The sequence below is a fragment of the Ixodes scapularis genome, unplaced genomic scaffold (assembly GCF_016920785.2).
Source record: "Ixodes scapularis isolate PalLabHiFi unplaced genomic scaffold, ASM1692078v2 PGA_scaffold6__148_contigs__length_123643588, whole genome shotgun sequence".
NCBI classification, from domain to species: Eukaryota; Metazoa; Arthropoda; class Arachnida; order Ixodida; family Ixodidae; genus Ixodes; species Ixodes scapularis.
In genome coordinates this window covers 96,898,892-96,914,497 of record NW_024609881.1, presented here as the reverse complement: position 1 = coordinate 96,914,497, position 15,606 = coordinate 96,898,892, and the positions used below count along the sequence as shown (strand labels likewise).

General features: G+C 49.3%; 1 protein-coding gene across 1 annotated transcript; it reads right to left on the bottom strand.

Moving 5' to 3' along the window:
• Positions 1-161: 161 nt before the first annotated feature.
• LOC8040582 lies at positions 162-15,055 on the bottom strand. The gene is made up of 2 exons (XM_029972197.3): positions 14,764-15,055; positions 162-2,580 (listed from the first exon to the last, which is right to left on the bottom strand). The coding sequence occupies exons 1-2, from the start codon at positions 14,817-14,819 to the stop codon at positions 360-362; spliced, it is 2,277 nt and encodes a 758-aa protein (XP_029828057.2). The 5' UTR covers positions 14,820-15,055; the 3' UTR covers positions 162-359.
• Between the last annotated feature and the right edge of the window lie 551 nt (positions 15,056-15,606).

Sequence of the window (15,606 nt, the reverse complement as noted above, 5' to 3'; positions counted from 1 at the left end):
CAAAATCTTTCTTTATGTTCCTTCAAAAAAAAAAAAAAGAAATAAACATAGAAGCCTAATCTCCCAGACTTTGTCTAAAAAAAAACAAAATGGCTCTCGCCCCCTTTTTTTTTGTTGCTCCCCGGAATTTAGAGCAAGACACACAATATCAGAACAGAAAGTTAAAAATGTATTGGGAATTTAATTTAACTGACTTTGGTGTACAGTTTTTTTAGTTTTTTTCACACAAAGTGAGTAACAATGAACTTAACGATAATCTGGTTTCATCCTGCAGAACTCTGCGAATGCAGAGGGCATGTCCCTTAGGCACCAGGTAGTTGGATGCACGCACGAACACGCAGCAGCAACTTAGCTTGAGGTCAGTGAAGACGGCTTCTCTTCTGTGGACGTCTTGGCCTATAGAACCCCACCACAGGCTCCGGCTTGATGTCGGCAACCTTGAGGTACTGCCGAATCTGAAGCCAGTTGTCCAAGCCGACGCAATCCAATTGGGACTGGCCGTTGGGCTCGCACACCACGGCATCTCTGACAACACCGACGGCGGCCAAGAAGTTGTAGTCAAGGAAGCGCTTGCTGCTCTTCACCATCTCCTTGGCCTGTTGCTCATGTTCATTTGCAGACTTCTGAACAGCTTCCACCAGGGATGGCAAGTCGAAGATCTTCTCGAAGGCCTCGGCATACCGTTTACCGCGAGACCCCGTCACAAACTGCACCGCACGTAGCAGCATCAATGAGTTACGCTGGGTGGCTCTGTGTATCTGCAGCTGAGCCACCTTGCTGTCGTGCCAACGGTGCACATCAACCGTCACTCTGAGCAAGGATAAGTTGCTGTATATGTGCTTTGCCAGTGAGTAGGCTACCCAATTTTCTCTGCAGTTTGTAAGGTGCAGGTGCAGTTCCCTCAAGTTCCTGTTAGTTCTTACAATATCGCAGAGTCGTTGTAGATCACCTTGCTCGAAGGTCCAGTCGCAGATCCACAGCTTAGAGAGGCTCCGGTTTCGAAGGACTGCTTCCAGAAGGACTCCGCTGGACGCACCTGCTGTACGGAAGTGGAGGTAGGCTTCCTTCAGAGTCGTGGTCCTTGACAGGAAGAGAGCCAGGTCGCTGAGGCACTCGCTTTCTATTGTTTCGTAGCGGCCATAAATGCTTAGCTTCATCAGTTGATGATAGTGGATCAGTTCACTGAACGCATTGCGGGGCAAGGGGGGCCCGTCACGTTCGGGTGAATATGACATCTGCGTCAGTGCAGAGCACTTCTTCACGGCATCTGTAAGCACCTGGACATGCTCAAAGTCAGCTTGAATCTTAACCCTGCCCCGATTTCCCGTCTCCTGCACAAGTTGGCAGAGGTCTCCCAAAAAGACATCTGGGACATAGTCAAAGTCAAGCTCCTGAAGCGACAGGTTACAAGAAAGGGCCTCAAGCAACTCCCTGTAGTTGTCAATCTTCATACCAATCAGGCTCAGCTGCAGTTTCTGCAGCCTGGTGTTCTTGAGAATGGCCCCAGAAAATGCAGCAACGCACCTGGTATCACTGCCAATTAACATAAGCTCACGAAGACCAGTGTTGCGTGCTACAAGCTTGGCAAAGGAACCTCCATCTATTAACTCATCAGAACAGCCAACATCCAGGATCTTCAGGGCGCTATGGTTTGCAGCTGCTTCGACAAGCAAGTCTGTTGTGGGCTTCTCCAGGTCAAAGCCAAGCAGACGCAGTTCTTCGAGGTTGCGATTAGATGCCAATCCCTTGAGAAAGGTCTCGAGTGGCTTCATCTGAAAACATACAGCACATGTCAAGCGGAACTGCTTCAAGGCACTGCTCTCTGCAACAAACTCTGCAAGGACTGCACCCTCCCTAGGAAGAAGGAAGTAGTCTTGGACAGAAAGTTCCACAAGGCTGGGGCAGGTGGCCAGCCCGCTTAGCAGCAACTCGGCATTGTGAACGTCCATGCAGATACCATGTAAATCTAGGGATGCCAGTCCGGAAGCCTTCTGTAAAGCTGCTCCCAATGAATCTAGTGCACATTCAGGAGTCCTGAAAGAACTCATTTCTAGCCTCACGAGACTTTTCAGCGAAGTACTGACAGCTGGTATGAGAATCTTAAGTGCTTCACCATCCATCTTGCACCTCAGCACCAGTTCTTCGAGTCCACAGTTGAGGTGCAGAGCGTCGCAAAGAAGATGCAGGTACTCGGGTGCGAAAGAGTGCTCAATCCAAAGAGTCTTTATGCAGCAATGCTGCTTGAGGAGCCAGTGCAACAAAAAGTAGGACCGTCTTCTCTCGTCTGGCATGTTCCACACAGCTGCGTAATGTAGGCCAAATCTTCCAGCTTCCTTTTCTGACAGCTCCATGTTCATCTCTTGCAAGAAACTGTTCCAGAAGTCAAACCTGTCTACTAGATGACAGGGTTGCACACTGGTCTCTGTGCAGACTGCAAAGAAGTCATCCATGAAGCGAAAACTCATGTCCTTGAGCTCCAAGAAAATCTCCTTCGCTCGTGGAATTCCTGGAACCTGGCGCTCGAGGTAGGCCGCATACCGGCGAAGCCTTGCCCAGTTGTTGGCTTCCGTGCTGGCCGGACTGTGAAGAGGATTACATGCAACCAGTTGAAAACTGAGTGTTGTAAAGAAAAGTATAACATCAGTTAGCTCAACACAGACAACTCTGGAACTGACCACAATGCCCCACCTGTATCGCTGCTAGCTGCTTCGTTTACCAGTGCCAGGTTCTCTTCTGTGTGTCCTCCCATTTAATTTTTTTTTACACTGTGGAGATGGCATACTTTGAAGCAGTTGAGCAATGAATGGAAACAACCATTGGAATTAATAACTGTCAAGGCATAGCTGTCAAGGTAATCATTTCAATGGCTCAACCAGTGAAATTATTACCTTGACAGCTATGATTCCAACAGGTGTAATTTTCGATAGAACATCTATATTAGGTGGAGGCACCTATATGTTTCCAAAGATTCAATGTTTGGGATTGCACAGGTCAGGTTAGAAACAGAAGTCGTAGCCAGTGTTGCCAATTTAGTGGTTTTCCCGCTACGCTTAGCGGTTTTTGGTTTTGTTTAGTGGGATAAATTATTGTTTTGCGAGCGGCAGGATTTTTAGCTGTAATTATGTCATCTTGGTGGTTTTCTAGACACACAGAAGTTCTATATTGATTCACTGTCAACTATGCACCCGTCATACCTATAATCAACCACAGTCGTCTACTCTCAGTAATGTTCTGGTTTGTGAGAGTAACGCCTGTGACGTCATCAAAACATGAAGGCGTCGAATATCAGAACATACCTCCCTGCTTTGTGCACGCACGTATGAACAGCATGAATGTTTCAATGTTCCTTTGATGTTTTTGTCACTGCTTCGTGAAATGGGCCCGGTGAAGTACGCTCAAAAGTTTAGAAAAAACTGGCTACAAGACCCCAAACTTAAAAGGGCCCTCCGGAGCGTTCTGCGATGGTCTATTTATGGTGGTAACTCAATCTACAGGCCCTAAGGATCCTAAAAATCATAAAATTACGGTCATGCGCGGCGGATTTCCCTATTAAAATTGCTATCAAAGTCCCCGGCACGCCCCCCTTTTTGAGATGACCCCGGAAAACGGGAGGGGCATCTCTTTACGCGTCAGCCAATAGCAAGCGAAGGATTCCAGCGTCACTGCACGTCACCAACGCAGCCGACCGCCGACCTGCGGAGGAATCTCTCGAACACGTGCGGACCGTCATCAAGGAGCCCGGACTCTGTGCTCGGCAGTCGTCGTTCGTCGCATCGCGCCGTCGCGCTGCTACTGCAATACGCAGTCGCATTCCACAGATGACAAGGAAAAGTTTGACTTGTTGACGTGGAAGGATCGCAAAGCTGGCTTCGGAGTCAGGATCCACGGGAAGAAGGAACACGTGTCCCGCAAACACACGCCTGCAGACGCCCCGGGAAGCAGACGGGCCGACGCGCCGACGCATCTCCCCCTAGCAACAAGCTTGCGGGGAGAAAACATAGTTCGCTAGTTTAGGAGCGATAATTGCGGACTATGTTTCCCGCACCACAATCAGTTTACGTTTTTCTCAAACTCTAATTTACAACAAGCTTAAAAAGTGTTGCAATAATAACGTTCGCATTCACCGCGAGATGCAGCATTTCCATTGGTCAAGTTTTAGCGATGGGCAGGGAATGGGGGATTGTCTTCCAAGAGAAAATAGTCCCGATATATTTCTTCTGCCGTCTGCTTAATAACAGGTTTCGTAATCTAAAACTTTGTGTACATATTAACTTGCACCTACTACGCAATACTATAACAACATAAACAGACGATCGCAGAAAGCTCCGGAGGGCCCCTTTAAAGACTGGCTACTGGAGGTTCCTAAAGATAGCAGATAAGCCAGGTGCCGCTATTGCAGAACGGAACTATTTGCGAAGCACATGGATTTGGTCATGCGCGCTACAACGAAGAAGCATGTTTCGGCTGCTGTACCTTTCTCCTCTAGCAGGCAGACGACTGTGTCAGATTTCTAGTCAAAACAAAAGAAAAGCTTCCTTTCAAATGACATTGATGTATACTGTTATTATACTTTTGGGCACGAATTAAAGCAAAAATGAATTGTTAAAAAGTCATTTTTGCGCTGTATTTTGGATTTAGCGGTTTTCGGGATTTTGACTGCGGGTTTTCAATTTCTGAGTTGGCAACACTGGTCGTAGCACTTCCGACCAATAGCATCCTTGATCATCCGCACGTACACCGGGGTGCGCCCCTTCGTCTTCGATCAAGTGCACCGGTGTCCACCGGACGTCCTCGATCAACAGAGCGCACCCTGCCAGTGCGGCTTTTCATTGCCTCCCAACATGCAGAGAATATCGACAGTGCGCCAGGGTGCAGTCCCATCAGGCATTGCAGCCAGGAGCGGGAATAGCAGACGCGCAGTCCACCGAGGTGGCGACCTTGCGCTAACGCACCTCGCAGCGGCACTCAATGAATTCCTCAGCTTTTCTGACAGCAAAGACTAAGAGTTTCTTACCATTGCCACAATTACTGGGAATTGCTGCGTTGGCAAAAAGCACCCGAAAGCAATGAACTTTGTGGAAAGCGTTGTGAGGCGTTTCGATGGCACTAGGTATGGCTATTATCTGGTGGTACTCTTCCTTAAACCAACAATGACGGGCAAAATATACCTGTGGAATTGTCACTGGTGTACATGTGTATTTGACCACCAGGGGGCCAGCATCTTCCAGTGGACTGCCCGCGCACGAGGTGCCATTCTTCTTGTTCTATGCAACCGCCATGAGGTTCCAACTCAACGATGTAACCTAATCCGATAATAAACTAGATGCGACTACAAGATAAGTATGTTTTCCCCAACCGACACAACACTGGCGACGAAAATAAACCCACCCGTGGTGGCTGAACGAGCGAGTTACTACTACTCGGAAAACGGTGAGCATCCAGCTCCAAGCACACCATGTCGCAACTAACGTCGAGGCCGACATTTGGAACACTTGCTGCTCGTCGAATCATGGACAAATTACGCCGAAAGGCTCAAAGCATTTTTCGGGGCAAACGCCCTCATGAACAGTAAGAGGAAACGTTCAATTTTAATCACGTCGGTGGGACCCGAAACTTTTGCGTGTCTGCGAAGCCTCTTGGCACCTAAAAAGCCCAAGGACAAGGCCTATGAGGAAACTCTCAAGATCTTGGCACAGCACCTTAACGTGAAGCCCTCGGAGATCTACCGGACCTACCATTTTCAAACATGGGTTCAAGGGCCGATCAAAAAGGTGGCAGACTATGTCGCCGAGCTCCGGAAGATCGCAGACTGCAACTTCGGCGCTGCGCTCGAGCGGAACTCCCGTGATCGCTTCGTCATTGGACTGTGCGACAAAACTGTGAAGAAAGTGCTACTGGCTAAGCCGAAGACCTTGGACCTGAATGAGGCGCTCGGAATCGCAAGAGCTGCAGAGGTGGCAACGGAAAATGTCACCCAGCTGCCTAACACGGCCCAACCTTTGCCGCAAACGACTGAGGTCAGCGTTATGCAGATATGCAGACCACGGAAAGGAAAGGACGCTTTCAAAAGAAAACCCAGCTGAAGTCTCAGAAGAGCTCAGCACAACCTTGCATTCGTTGCAGTGACAGCACACACACTCCACCCAACTGTCCTCATAGATCGACAACATGTTTCAAGTGCAAGAAACAAGGACACCTGGCAAGTGCTTGCCCGGCCTACCAGCGGAAACCAGGATGACCCCAACAGTTTCACGCACACACCTTGTCGACTGGTGAAGACTATGCGGAACCAAACAATCCGTCGCAGCACCTGTGCTCGGTGAATACGGCGCCGTCAGCGGTTCAACCGATTGTCAAGCCTCTCCAGTGGGAAAAAGTGGCGTTAAACATGATCGTGGACACTGGCTCACCCATGTGTGTCATCTTTAAAGACACATATAGCAAACATGCTGCTTCATGGCCTCCACTCAGTCCAACGGACACAAGTCTATATCGCTACCTTGGAAAACTGCCAGTGGTGGGAGCCCTGCACCTACCAGTAAAAAACAGCGACAAGCAAGCAAATGGTTTCTTGCACGTGCTGGACTACCCGAGCCCAATCCTGTATGGTCACGACATGATCCAGAAGCTACAGCTTCTGTCTGCTGAACACGTCGGCAGCCTGCTGCCCTCTGACAACTGTGTGGCAATCATAGTCAAAGACTAAAAGAAGAGTTCAAAGACCTGTTCGAAGAGGGAACAGGCCTGATGAAGGGTCCCCCTGCACACCTCAACTTGCGGAAGGATGACAACCCCAAGTTCCCGAAAGCACACTCACTGCCATATGCACTGCGCGACAAGGTGGCGGCACAGCTGGACAGGTTATGCAGGAGTGGAACCTTATCACCAGTACCTCATGCCGACTGGGCTACCCCCGTGGTACCCGTCACGAAGAAAGACAGCGGAATCCGTATCTGCGGTGACAATTCTCAGCGACACTCAACGCTGCCTGTGACTTGGAGCAGTACCTGCTTCCACGAATTGAGGATATGTTTGCATCTTTGAAGGGTGGCTACTGGTTTTCCAAACTTGGCTTGCGAGAGGCATACTGTGATGTCGCCTTGGACGAGGAATCCAGAAACGCGTGCGTCATCAACACGCACAAAGGACTGTACTGCTATAATCGCCTTCCATATGGCATCGCCTCTGCACCTGCATTATTCCAGAGGAAGATGAAGAACATCCTTCAGGGGATCCCAGGGACTCAAGTCTTTTTGGACAATGTCCTAGTCGCCGAGGGACCCCACGATTTTGGAAAGACCCTCCGGAGAGTGCTCAGTAGATTCCGGGAAAATGGCATTCGCCTAAGGGAAGACAGTGTGAACTCGGTTGTGAACAAGTCATGTACCTGGGTCACCAGATCGATAGAGATAGACTTCATCCATCAGAACAAAAGCTCGAAGCCATCATGATGGTTCCAGCACCACAAAACCTACACGAGCTTCGTTCCTGCCTGGGATTTATCAGCTACTACAGAAGCTTTCTACCTCAAATGTCCCAGCTACTGGCACCACTCTACAACCTGCTCCGGCAAAATGTGAGGTGGAGGTGGGAAACCAAGGAAGATGCAGCCTTCAACAATGCAAAGCAGACACTTCTGCCATCAAGTCTCCTAGTGCACTACGACACCACTCCGGAACTGATCTTAGAATGCGACGCATCTTTGGAAGGGGTTGGAGCGGTGTTGTCGCACAACATCAATGGGGTCAACAAACCCATCGGTTTCAGGTCCAAGACACTCACCAGTGCCGACAAAAAGTACATACAAATTGAGAAAGAGGCCCTGGCACTAATTTTTGGAGTAACAAAGTTTTGTGACTACTTGATTGATAGAACTTTCACGCTTAAAACTGATCATGAACCCTTGGTAGGGCTCTTCAAAGAAACTAAAGCAATACCAACCACCGCAGCTGCCAGAATCCACACTGGGCACTCACTAAGATGGCGATTCGGGCCAGTTGGTTCATGATCGAAGATAGGCGCTGAAAAAACAAGGACAAGAAGAGACGTAAACACTGGCGCCAGTGTTTACGTATCTTTTTGTCCCTGTTTTTTCAGTGCCTATCTTCGAACTGGGCACTCACGCTTGGGGCGTAGTTACAAGATTCAATACAAGCCTGGGTAAGCAAACCAAAACGCAGATGCTTTAAGTAGTTTATTACTACAACATGACCAGCCCAGGACTGAAGACAACAGATTACAGGGAGCGCACGCCCTCGATATCTTGGAAACCGGTCCAGTCTCTTAGAAGAAGCTGGAAGATCTCACAACGAAAGATCCTGTGCTTGTGGTACTTCGAGAGATCATTAAGAAAGGTTGGCCAAGGAAACTTCAAGATCCAGTTCTTCAGCCGTTCTGGCCGCAGACACACCTTCTTGGACGGTCTTCTCATCCGTAAGGGGGAGAGAGTGGTCATCCCTGAGAAAGCATGAGACGCTCTCCTACAGGAGCTCCATGACACACACATGGGTATTAGCGCGACAAAAGTACTCGCATGGTCAATACTTTGGTGGCCAGGTATTGATCATGCAATCGAAGATGCACTGTGAGCTTGCACAGTGTGTCAACAGGCTGCACCGATGCCACCAGCAGTAGAACCACTAGCCTGGCCAGCAACCACTACACCTTGGACGAGAATTCATGTTGATTAAGCAGGACCTATCGATGGTACCATGGTGCTCACCGTAGCCGACAGCTACTCGGGCTGGACTGAAGCACTACTGACTAGCCGCAACTTCAGCAGCAACAGTTGATCATCTGAGAAGTCTTTTTGCCTGTTTTGGACTGCCTGTTTGCTTGGTGTCCGACAGTGGAACACCATTCACCAGATCAGTTTAACGAGTTCATATCCCTGAACGGTATCCGCCATTTAACGACTGCACCTTACCTTCCTCAATTGAATGGGCTTGCAGAGAGAGCGGCAAGAATGGTCAAGGATGGCTTAAAGAAACTCTCGGGAGGTTCCCTCGCTACACGTTTGGAAAGATGGCTGCTTGTGCATCGTCGCACACCATCGGGCACACAAGGCCAACCTCCAGCAAAGCTGATGCTCAGCTTCCACCCAAAAGTTTGCATGGACCTCACCACTATGACGACCAGCGAGACAAAGGACGACACGGAAGGACTCGGCAACCTCAGAGAAGGGAATTCTGTGTTCGCAAAGAACTACGGAGTTGGTGAGTGTTGAGTGCCGGGAGTCACCTTGAAGGTTTTGGGAAACCGTATGGCTATAGTGGAGACCCGCCACAGCTCAATGAGGCACCACATTGACCAGTTGCACCCATGACACCAGAACTCAATGGTTCCAGAAACTTCAGTAGATTGGCCACTAGACCCCAGCCTTTTGGACAGTATACCGGACAGCCGACCTGAAATTCGATCTGCCCCGGCCACTACGATGCTCTGTTCAAACACGCAAGGCACCAGACCGGATGGACCTATGGTGGAGTGCTGTATATGTGTATTTGACCACCAGGGGGCCAGCGTCTTCCGGTGGACTGCCCTCGCCAGTGGTGTTAACTCAGCAAGAAAGTCACTAAATTTAGAGTGTTTTCAGTCATCCTAACGACAATTTTGTGTTCTTGGAGTCTTAGCAACTTTTTTGGGGACCTTTTTTTTTGCAGTTATGTAAATTGTTTTTACTAAAACTATGTGGACGGGGGAAAATATGTCAGTCGGATAGCTCTGGTGGCTTCCAGGGGACAGCTCTGCATGTCACTCATTTTTATTCATCCTGTTGTGGGTGAGGTGACGTTGGTTGATGCAGGTTAACGCGAAAACGAAAACATTCTCCGACCCCGAACCAGTTTAGAACCACTCCATTTTTCAGGGATTATCAGGTGTCTAAAAGAATGCATTGTAACCGTAGGAGAAAAAAAAATGCATGTTGAAGTGAGAGTTTTGTTCCATAAGGATGAAGCAGAACAGCCTTCCGCTGTTTTGTTCATGGACCAGCATCTTCTCGCCAACGCCTTGAGTCACTCAAGGTGTTGGCCAATCTCTTAGGAATGGGACGGCCGACTCCGACTATTCACTAGTCTCGTCACCACAAAGAATAATTTAAAATATTAAAAAAAAAAAAAAAAAAACCTTCACGTCTTATACAATAAAAAAAAAAAACGAAAAAGGTCATTATCATTATCACCACCACCACTCGGCGACGACTGGCGACTTCGCCCCAAAAAAACTTTTAGCAACGCTGGCTCGCACACGAGGCGCCAGTCTTCTTGTTCCATGCAACCGCCATGAGGTTCTAAGTTCCAACTCAACGATGTAATCTAATCCGATTCCGATAATAAACTAGATGTGACTACGTGATAAGTACGTTTTCCCCCACCGACACAAGTCACCCGCTTCGTGACGCATCGACAATCACGTCCACGATGTCCATTTGTGTGTGACCGCTATACACCAACTCATGTTTACAAACAAACCGGAGCGCCCGGAGCGCCCCTAGCGGACGCCACCGGCGCCGCGCATGCGCGATTGGGGTGTGGGCAAAAAGCTCGCCGTCGCCCACAAACAAACCATTGAAATGCGATGTTGTCGGCGCCGGTGTGAGTCCCCGCGCTCTTTTTCGCGTTGGAACTGTTGATTATATGTCCTCCTAACGATGTCTGACTACTTGAGCAGCGTCAGCGAAATTAACGAGGCTCGTTACACCGCAAAACTTCGCGTGAATAATCTGGCATGCGGCGATTCATTCCGCGTGGACGCCGCAGAACGTACGCTAAAGCCTGATTCACATGATGAGATTTCGCTCGCAATTTTCAGTAGCGACGTCGCTCGGACTGCAAAAGCGTGAACCGTAGCTGAGATGGTCGACGTCGATACTGAACATCGCAAGCAGAATCTAACCAAGTGAATCGGGCATAACAAGTCGGTGATGGCCACTGGTAACAATGATCAACATCTCCTTGTATCTACTGTTTACGTCGAGCCTGCTTACCAACCTTCAAACTTAAGTCTTTTAAGGCCTGCACTTAATTCTTATCGCAAGTACCGGGCCCACGTTTGGTCTACGGGCCGGTGTCCTCTAAAAGAGCAGACGACAAGCAGAAACGTTTGAAAGAGCAGACGACAGTTCGAACGATCAGGCGACCGTTTGAACTTGAAGACGCACTAAACGTAGTCCGCAGGTGGTCCGTACAACTTGACGGTTTTCCGGCGTTCATTTTGGAACCAAACAAATAAATTTGATGGCCAGTAGTATCCGTGAATTTAACCCAAAATGCTTCCCGCCCAAGCAATCGTTGTCCGACGGCGTCTGGTTTTCCCTTTTCACGGCACATATCCGCGTTCACGGACGAACCGAGCGCATGAAAACTGACCTTCAAACCTTTCTCGACTCTCTTGGTACAGCCCCAGTCGCAGCATTTTGACGACAAGGCAGTTTTTTGTCTGGTTCCTTTCAAAACAACGCAGGAATACACGTCTCAAATGGGCACTTCTGCCCACCCTGCCCACAGCCCCAGACCGGAAGTGCGTCCGACGCGCCACCACCGCGCCGTGACGTAACAGAGATGAGTTGGGCTATGTTCCAAATCTTACCCGAGTAACCTGCCTCCTACGTCAGCGGGTAATACCACGTGACATCGCGAGTAAACGATCCGCGACTCGATTTTGGAACGGCCAGGATAATCACCTGGATACTACGCGGATTGGCTTCGTCTTGGGCGACGGCAAAAAGAAAACACAGCAGCGATGACAGAAAATAGCAGACGATCCTTTTGATCATGGAGAAAGCACCCGAAGAACGGTTATGTTAATGACGATGCGGTGTATTTTGAGGTGGATCCACCAGCTCCTTTTACTCACCTTCGTTTTGAGCTGTATATTGAGATCAAAATTACTTACTCCTTACAGCTAGACATGAAAAAATGGGTTTTTATTAATCAGCGCGATCGCTGCAATTCTAGTCACGGTGCCCTAAACGCATATATTCCACGCATTGTAATTTGCACCGATTATGTTTTGCAGAAATATATTCCACACGGTGTAGCGGTCCAGCGCGAGGGTGCTTTCTCCAGATTATGAAACTCACGTTCGCTTTGACGCGAATGTGATTACAGTGAAATTTTCGAAGCCTTCACTGCTTTACAAACGTTATCCTCTCATTACACACACTCTGGAGGAAACAAAAATATTACATTATCATATAACGAGTTCAAACATTTTCGGCCTTGAACGTGAGATTACGGCATCCCCCAACGCCGAGGACGAGGATGCGGAGAAGCTCCTGTTTACGCTCGCACTCAGATAATAACAAGTACACGTTCCCGGGGAAGGTGGACGGTCTGGATGTAATGCAGTCAATTCCTGCGTTGACAACAGCAAATCGCAATAACCACACATGCTGCACCTAATTCTTTGTCATTTCGAACGTCCGCCACCAAAACCAACGGAGCAAGCGAGCTTTGACGGCTGTCGGCGCAGAAAGCAGACGACGAACAGATCACGTGACGTATTTACTCGATTTGATCCGACTGTACCCCCCGATCGAGGAGGGTAGCGCGAGTAATTACTCCGGAGTGAACAACCCGCTTCTGGAACGCGAGTTCTGACGTCATCGAGTAAGCTCGAGTAAGTTTTGGAACGCCACGGTACGAAACTTTTACTCCGGAGTCGGATCGAGTAAATTTTGGAACACAGCCCAGGTGTATACACCAACTCATGTTTACAAACAAACCGGAGCGCCCCTAGCGGACGCCACCGGCGCCGCGCATGCGCGGTGGATGGTGGGCAAGAAGCCCGCCGTCGCCCATAAACAAACCATTGAATTGCGTTGTTGTCGGCGTCGGTGGGAGTCCCCGTGCTCTTTTTCGCGTTGGAATTGCTGATTCTACGTCCTCCTAACAATGTCTGACTACTCGAGCGGCTTCAGCAAAACTATCGAGGCAAAACTTTGCGTGAATAATGTGACGTGCGGCGATTCATTTCACGTGGACGCCGCAGAATGGGCGCTAAAGCCTGACTTCCAAGATGAGATTCTGCTCGCTATTTTCAGTCGTGACGTCGCTCGGACTGCAAAAGCGTAGACCATTGCTGAGATGGTGGACATCGATACTAAAAACCGCAAGTAGAATCGGGCATTACAAGTCGGTGATGGACACTGGTAACAATGATCAACTTCTTGTATCTGTTTACACTTAGCCGACTTACCCCAACTAACCTTCAAAAGTGTTTTGAGGCCTGCACTTAGTTCTTATCGCAATTACCGGGTCAACGTTTGGTTTACGGGCCGCTGTCGTTTGAACGAACTGACGACAAAAAGCAGCCAAGTTTGAAAGAGCAGACGACAGTTCGAACGCACGCGCAATGGAGTACAGGCAAGAAGCACCGCGTCCCGCGTCAACAAACCATTCGAATGTACGTTGTCGGCGTCTGTGTGAGTCTGCATACTCTTTTTCGCGTTGATTCTGCGTCCTCATCGCAATGTCTTACCACTTCAATCGCCTGAGCGAAATTATCAAGGCTCGTTACGCCGCCAAACTTTCCGTAAATAATTTGACGTGCGGCGATTCATTCGCATGAACGCTGCAGAATGGACGCCAAAACCATGATGAGATTCTTGTAGCTATTTTCGGTCGCGACATCGCTCGTGCTGCAAAAGTGTAAAAGGTAGCGGCGATGATCGACGTCGATACTGAAAATCGGAAGCGGGAACAGATTAAGCGTAACAAGTAGGTGATGGCCACCGGTACCAATAATTAACATCTTGTATCTACTGTTTACACCGAGCTTACTTAAGTCTTTTGAGGCCTGCAATTACTTCTTATTGCAATCACCGGGTCAAAGTTTGGTCTACAGGCCGCTTTTGTTTGAACGAGCAGACGACAAAAAGCAGACAACTTTGAAAGAGCAGACGAAAGTTCGAACGATCAGGCGGCCGTGTGAATTTAAAGACGCACTGAATCCGTGCGTGGTCCGGACAACTTGGGGTTTTTCTCTCGTTCATGTTGGAACAATGCAAATACATCTGACGACCACAAATTGTGGCCCGCACACGCAATCGTAGTTCGACAGCATCTGGTTTGCCCTTTTCACGGCTGCTATTCACGTTCTCGGACGAACGGAGGGTGCAAAAACACATGAAAACTGATCTTCAAACCTTTCCAGACTCTCTTGGTAAAGCCCCCATCGCAGCATTTTGACGAGAAGGCAGGTTTTTTGTCTCGTTTCTTCCAAAGGAACACAGGAATGCATGTCTGGCACGGCGACTTCTGCCCACCGCCCCAGACCGGAAGTGCGTCCGGCGCGCCACCACCGCGGCGTGACGTAGGAGAGTTGAGTTGGTGAGAAAAAACGAACAAAACACAACGTGACGCATAGCGGCGGTCGCTGCGGTGCGTCGGCGCGGCACAGTTTGCCCTCGATGTTGCACAGACTTCGCGCTGCACGACCGAGGAGCGCTGTGCACTGTCCTCGTTTCAGGATAGTTCCGGTGATCGAAGATGCTATTTAGACGTTACTGTCACTCAGCACAAGGGCCATCTCGCACCCGTTTACGCGGTTTACGTTCGCAGGAATCTGCGTCGACCGCTCATCGCTCGCTGTCTCACAAAATGAAATGGGCGTACGCACATGAATAACAAAAGGCAGCTGTGCGCTGAGCTAGGACCCCATGCCAGGTTGGTACGGCGCAGCTCGACCCCCCTTTCATGATGTAAAATTTGGACCTTGAGCAAAAGGTGAAACTAATGTTGATGGTCCGGCGAAACTCACCAGCTCTGGGGCTGCTTCTCCGGTTGCAGGAGACGCTTTCTAAGCTGCGGCGGCATTACGTAGGACTGTTGATCGTTCGGGACGAACCAGCTGAACAAAGCCAGATGCAAAATAACTTTGGTCAGATTACAGAACACCGTAGTCAGACGCTACTGTGGAGAAGTAAGCCCATCAGCTTCTTTGCAATCGACATTCCCGCCCGACTGTCGGCCGCGTTGGATGGATGGATGGACGGCTCCGCCTCACAGTGCTCTGCCTCTGCTCTGCCTCCGGACACATGTATGATATCAGTGATCTCTATGCCGGACACAGAGCGAGTTGCGCGGCCCGAACACGAACGGCGCCACTATAGAGGTGTACAGCAGCGCTCGCGTGGTCGGAGGCGCTCATTACTAAAAACCAAACAAAACAATAATGAATCAAACTTCATTCAAATGTAATTATGACCGCATATTATTTCACTAAATACATATTACGTATTCCTAAAAATATAATATATTTTTTTAAAAGTTCATGTCAACATCACACACGCAAAATTTTGCTTTTTTTCTGTTGTTGTTTTTTTGCGTTTCTAAAACGAAACCGCTGCCTGCGCGCTTGCGCTCTGCGCGTTCTCAAACCGGTGGACCGTTGTGGAGGCGTCCGTGGGTCTGCTCGGTGCTTTCGCGCTTTCGCTCGCCTTCGGTGCGTCAAGCGTCGGTCATCGCATTGCGCGAGCCTCGCACTTTCGGGCAAGTGGAAAGCTTTTCGTGTCTTTGAACCACCTCATTTGTGCGGTTACGTAAAGTCGTGCCCAAGCAGCGTCGGGAACAAGAAGCACCCGTTCGTTCGGATCCCAACTGA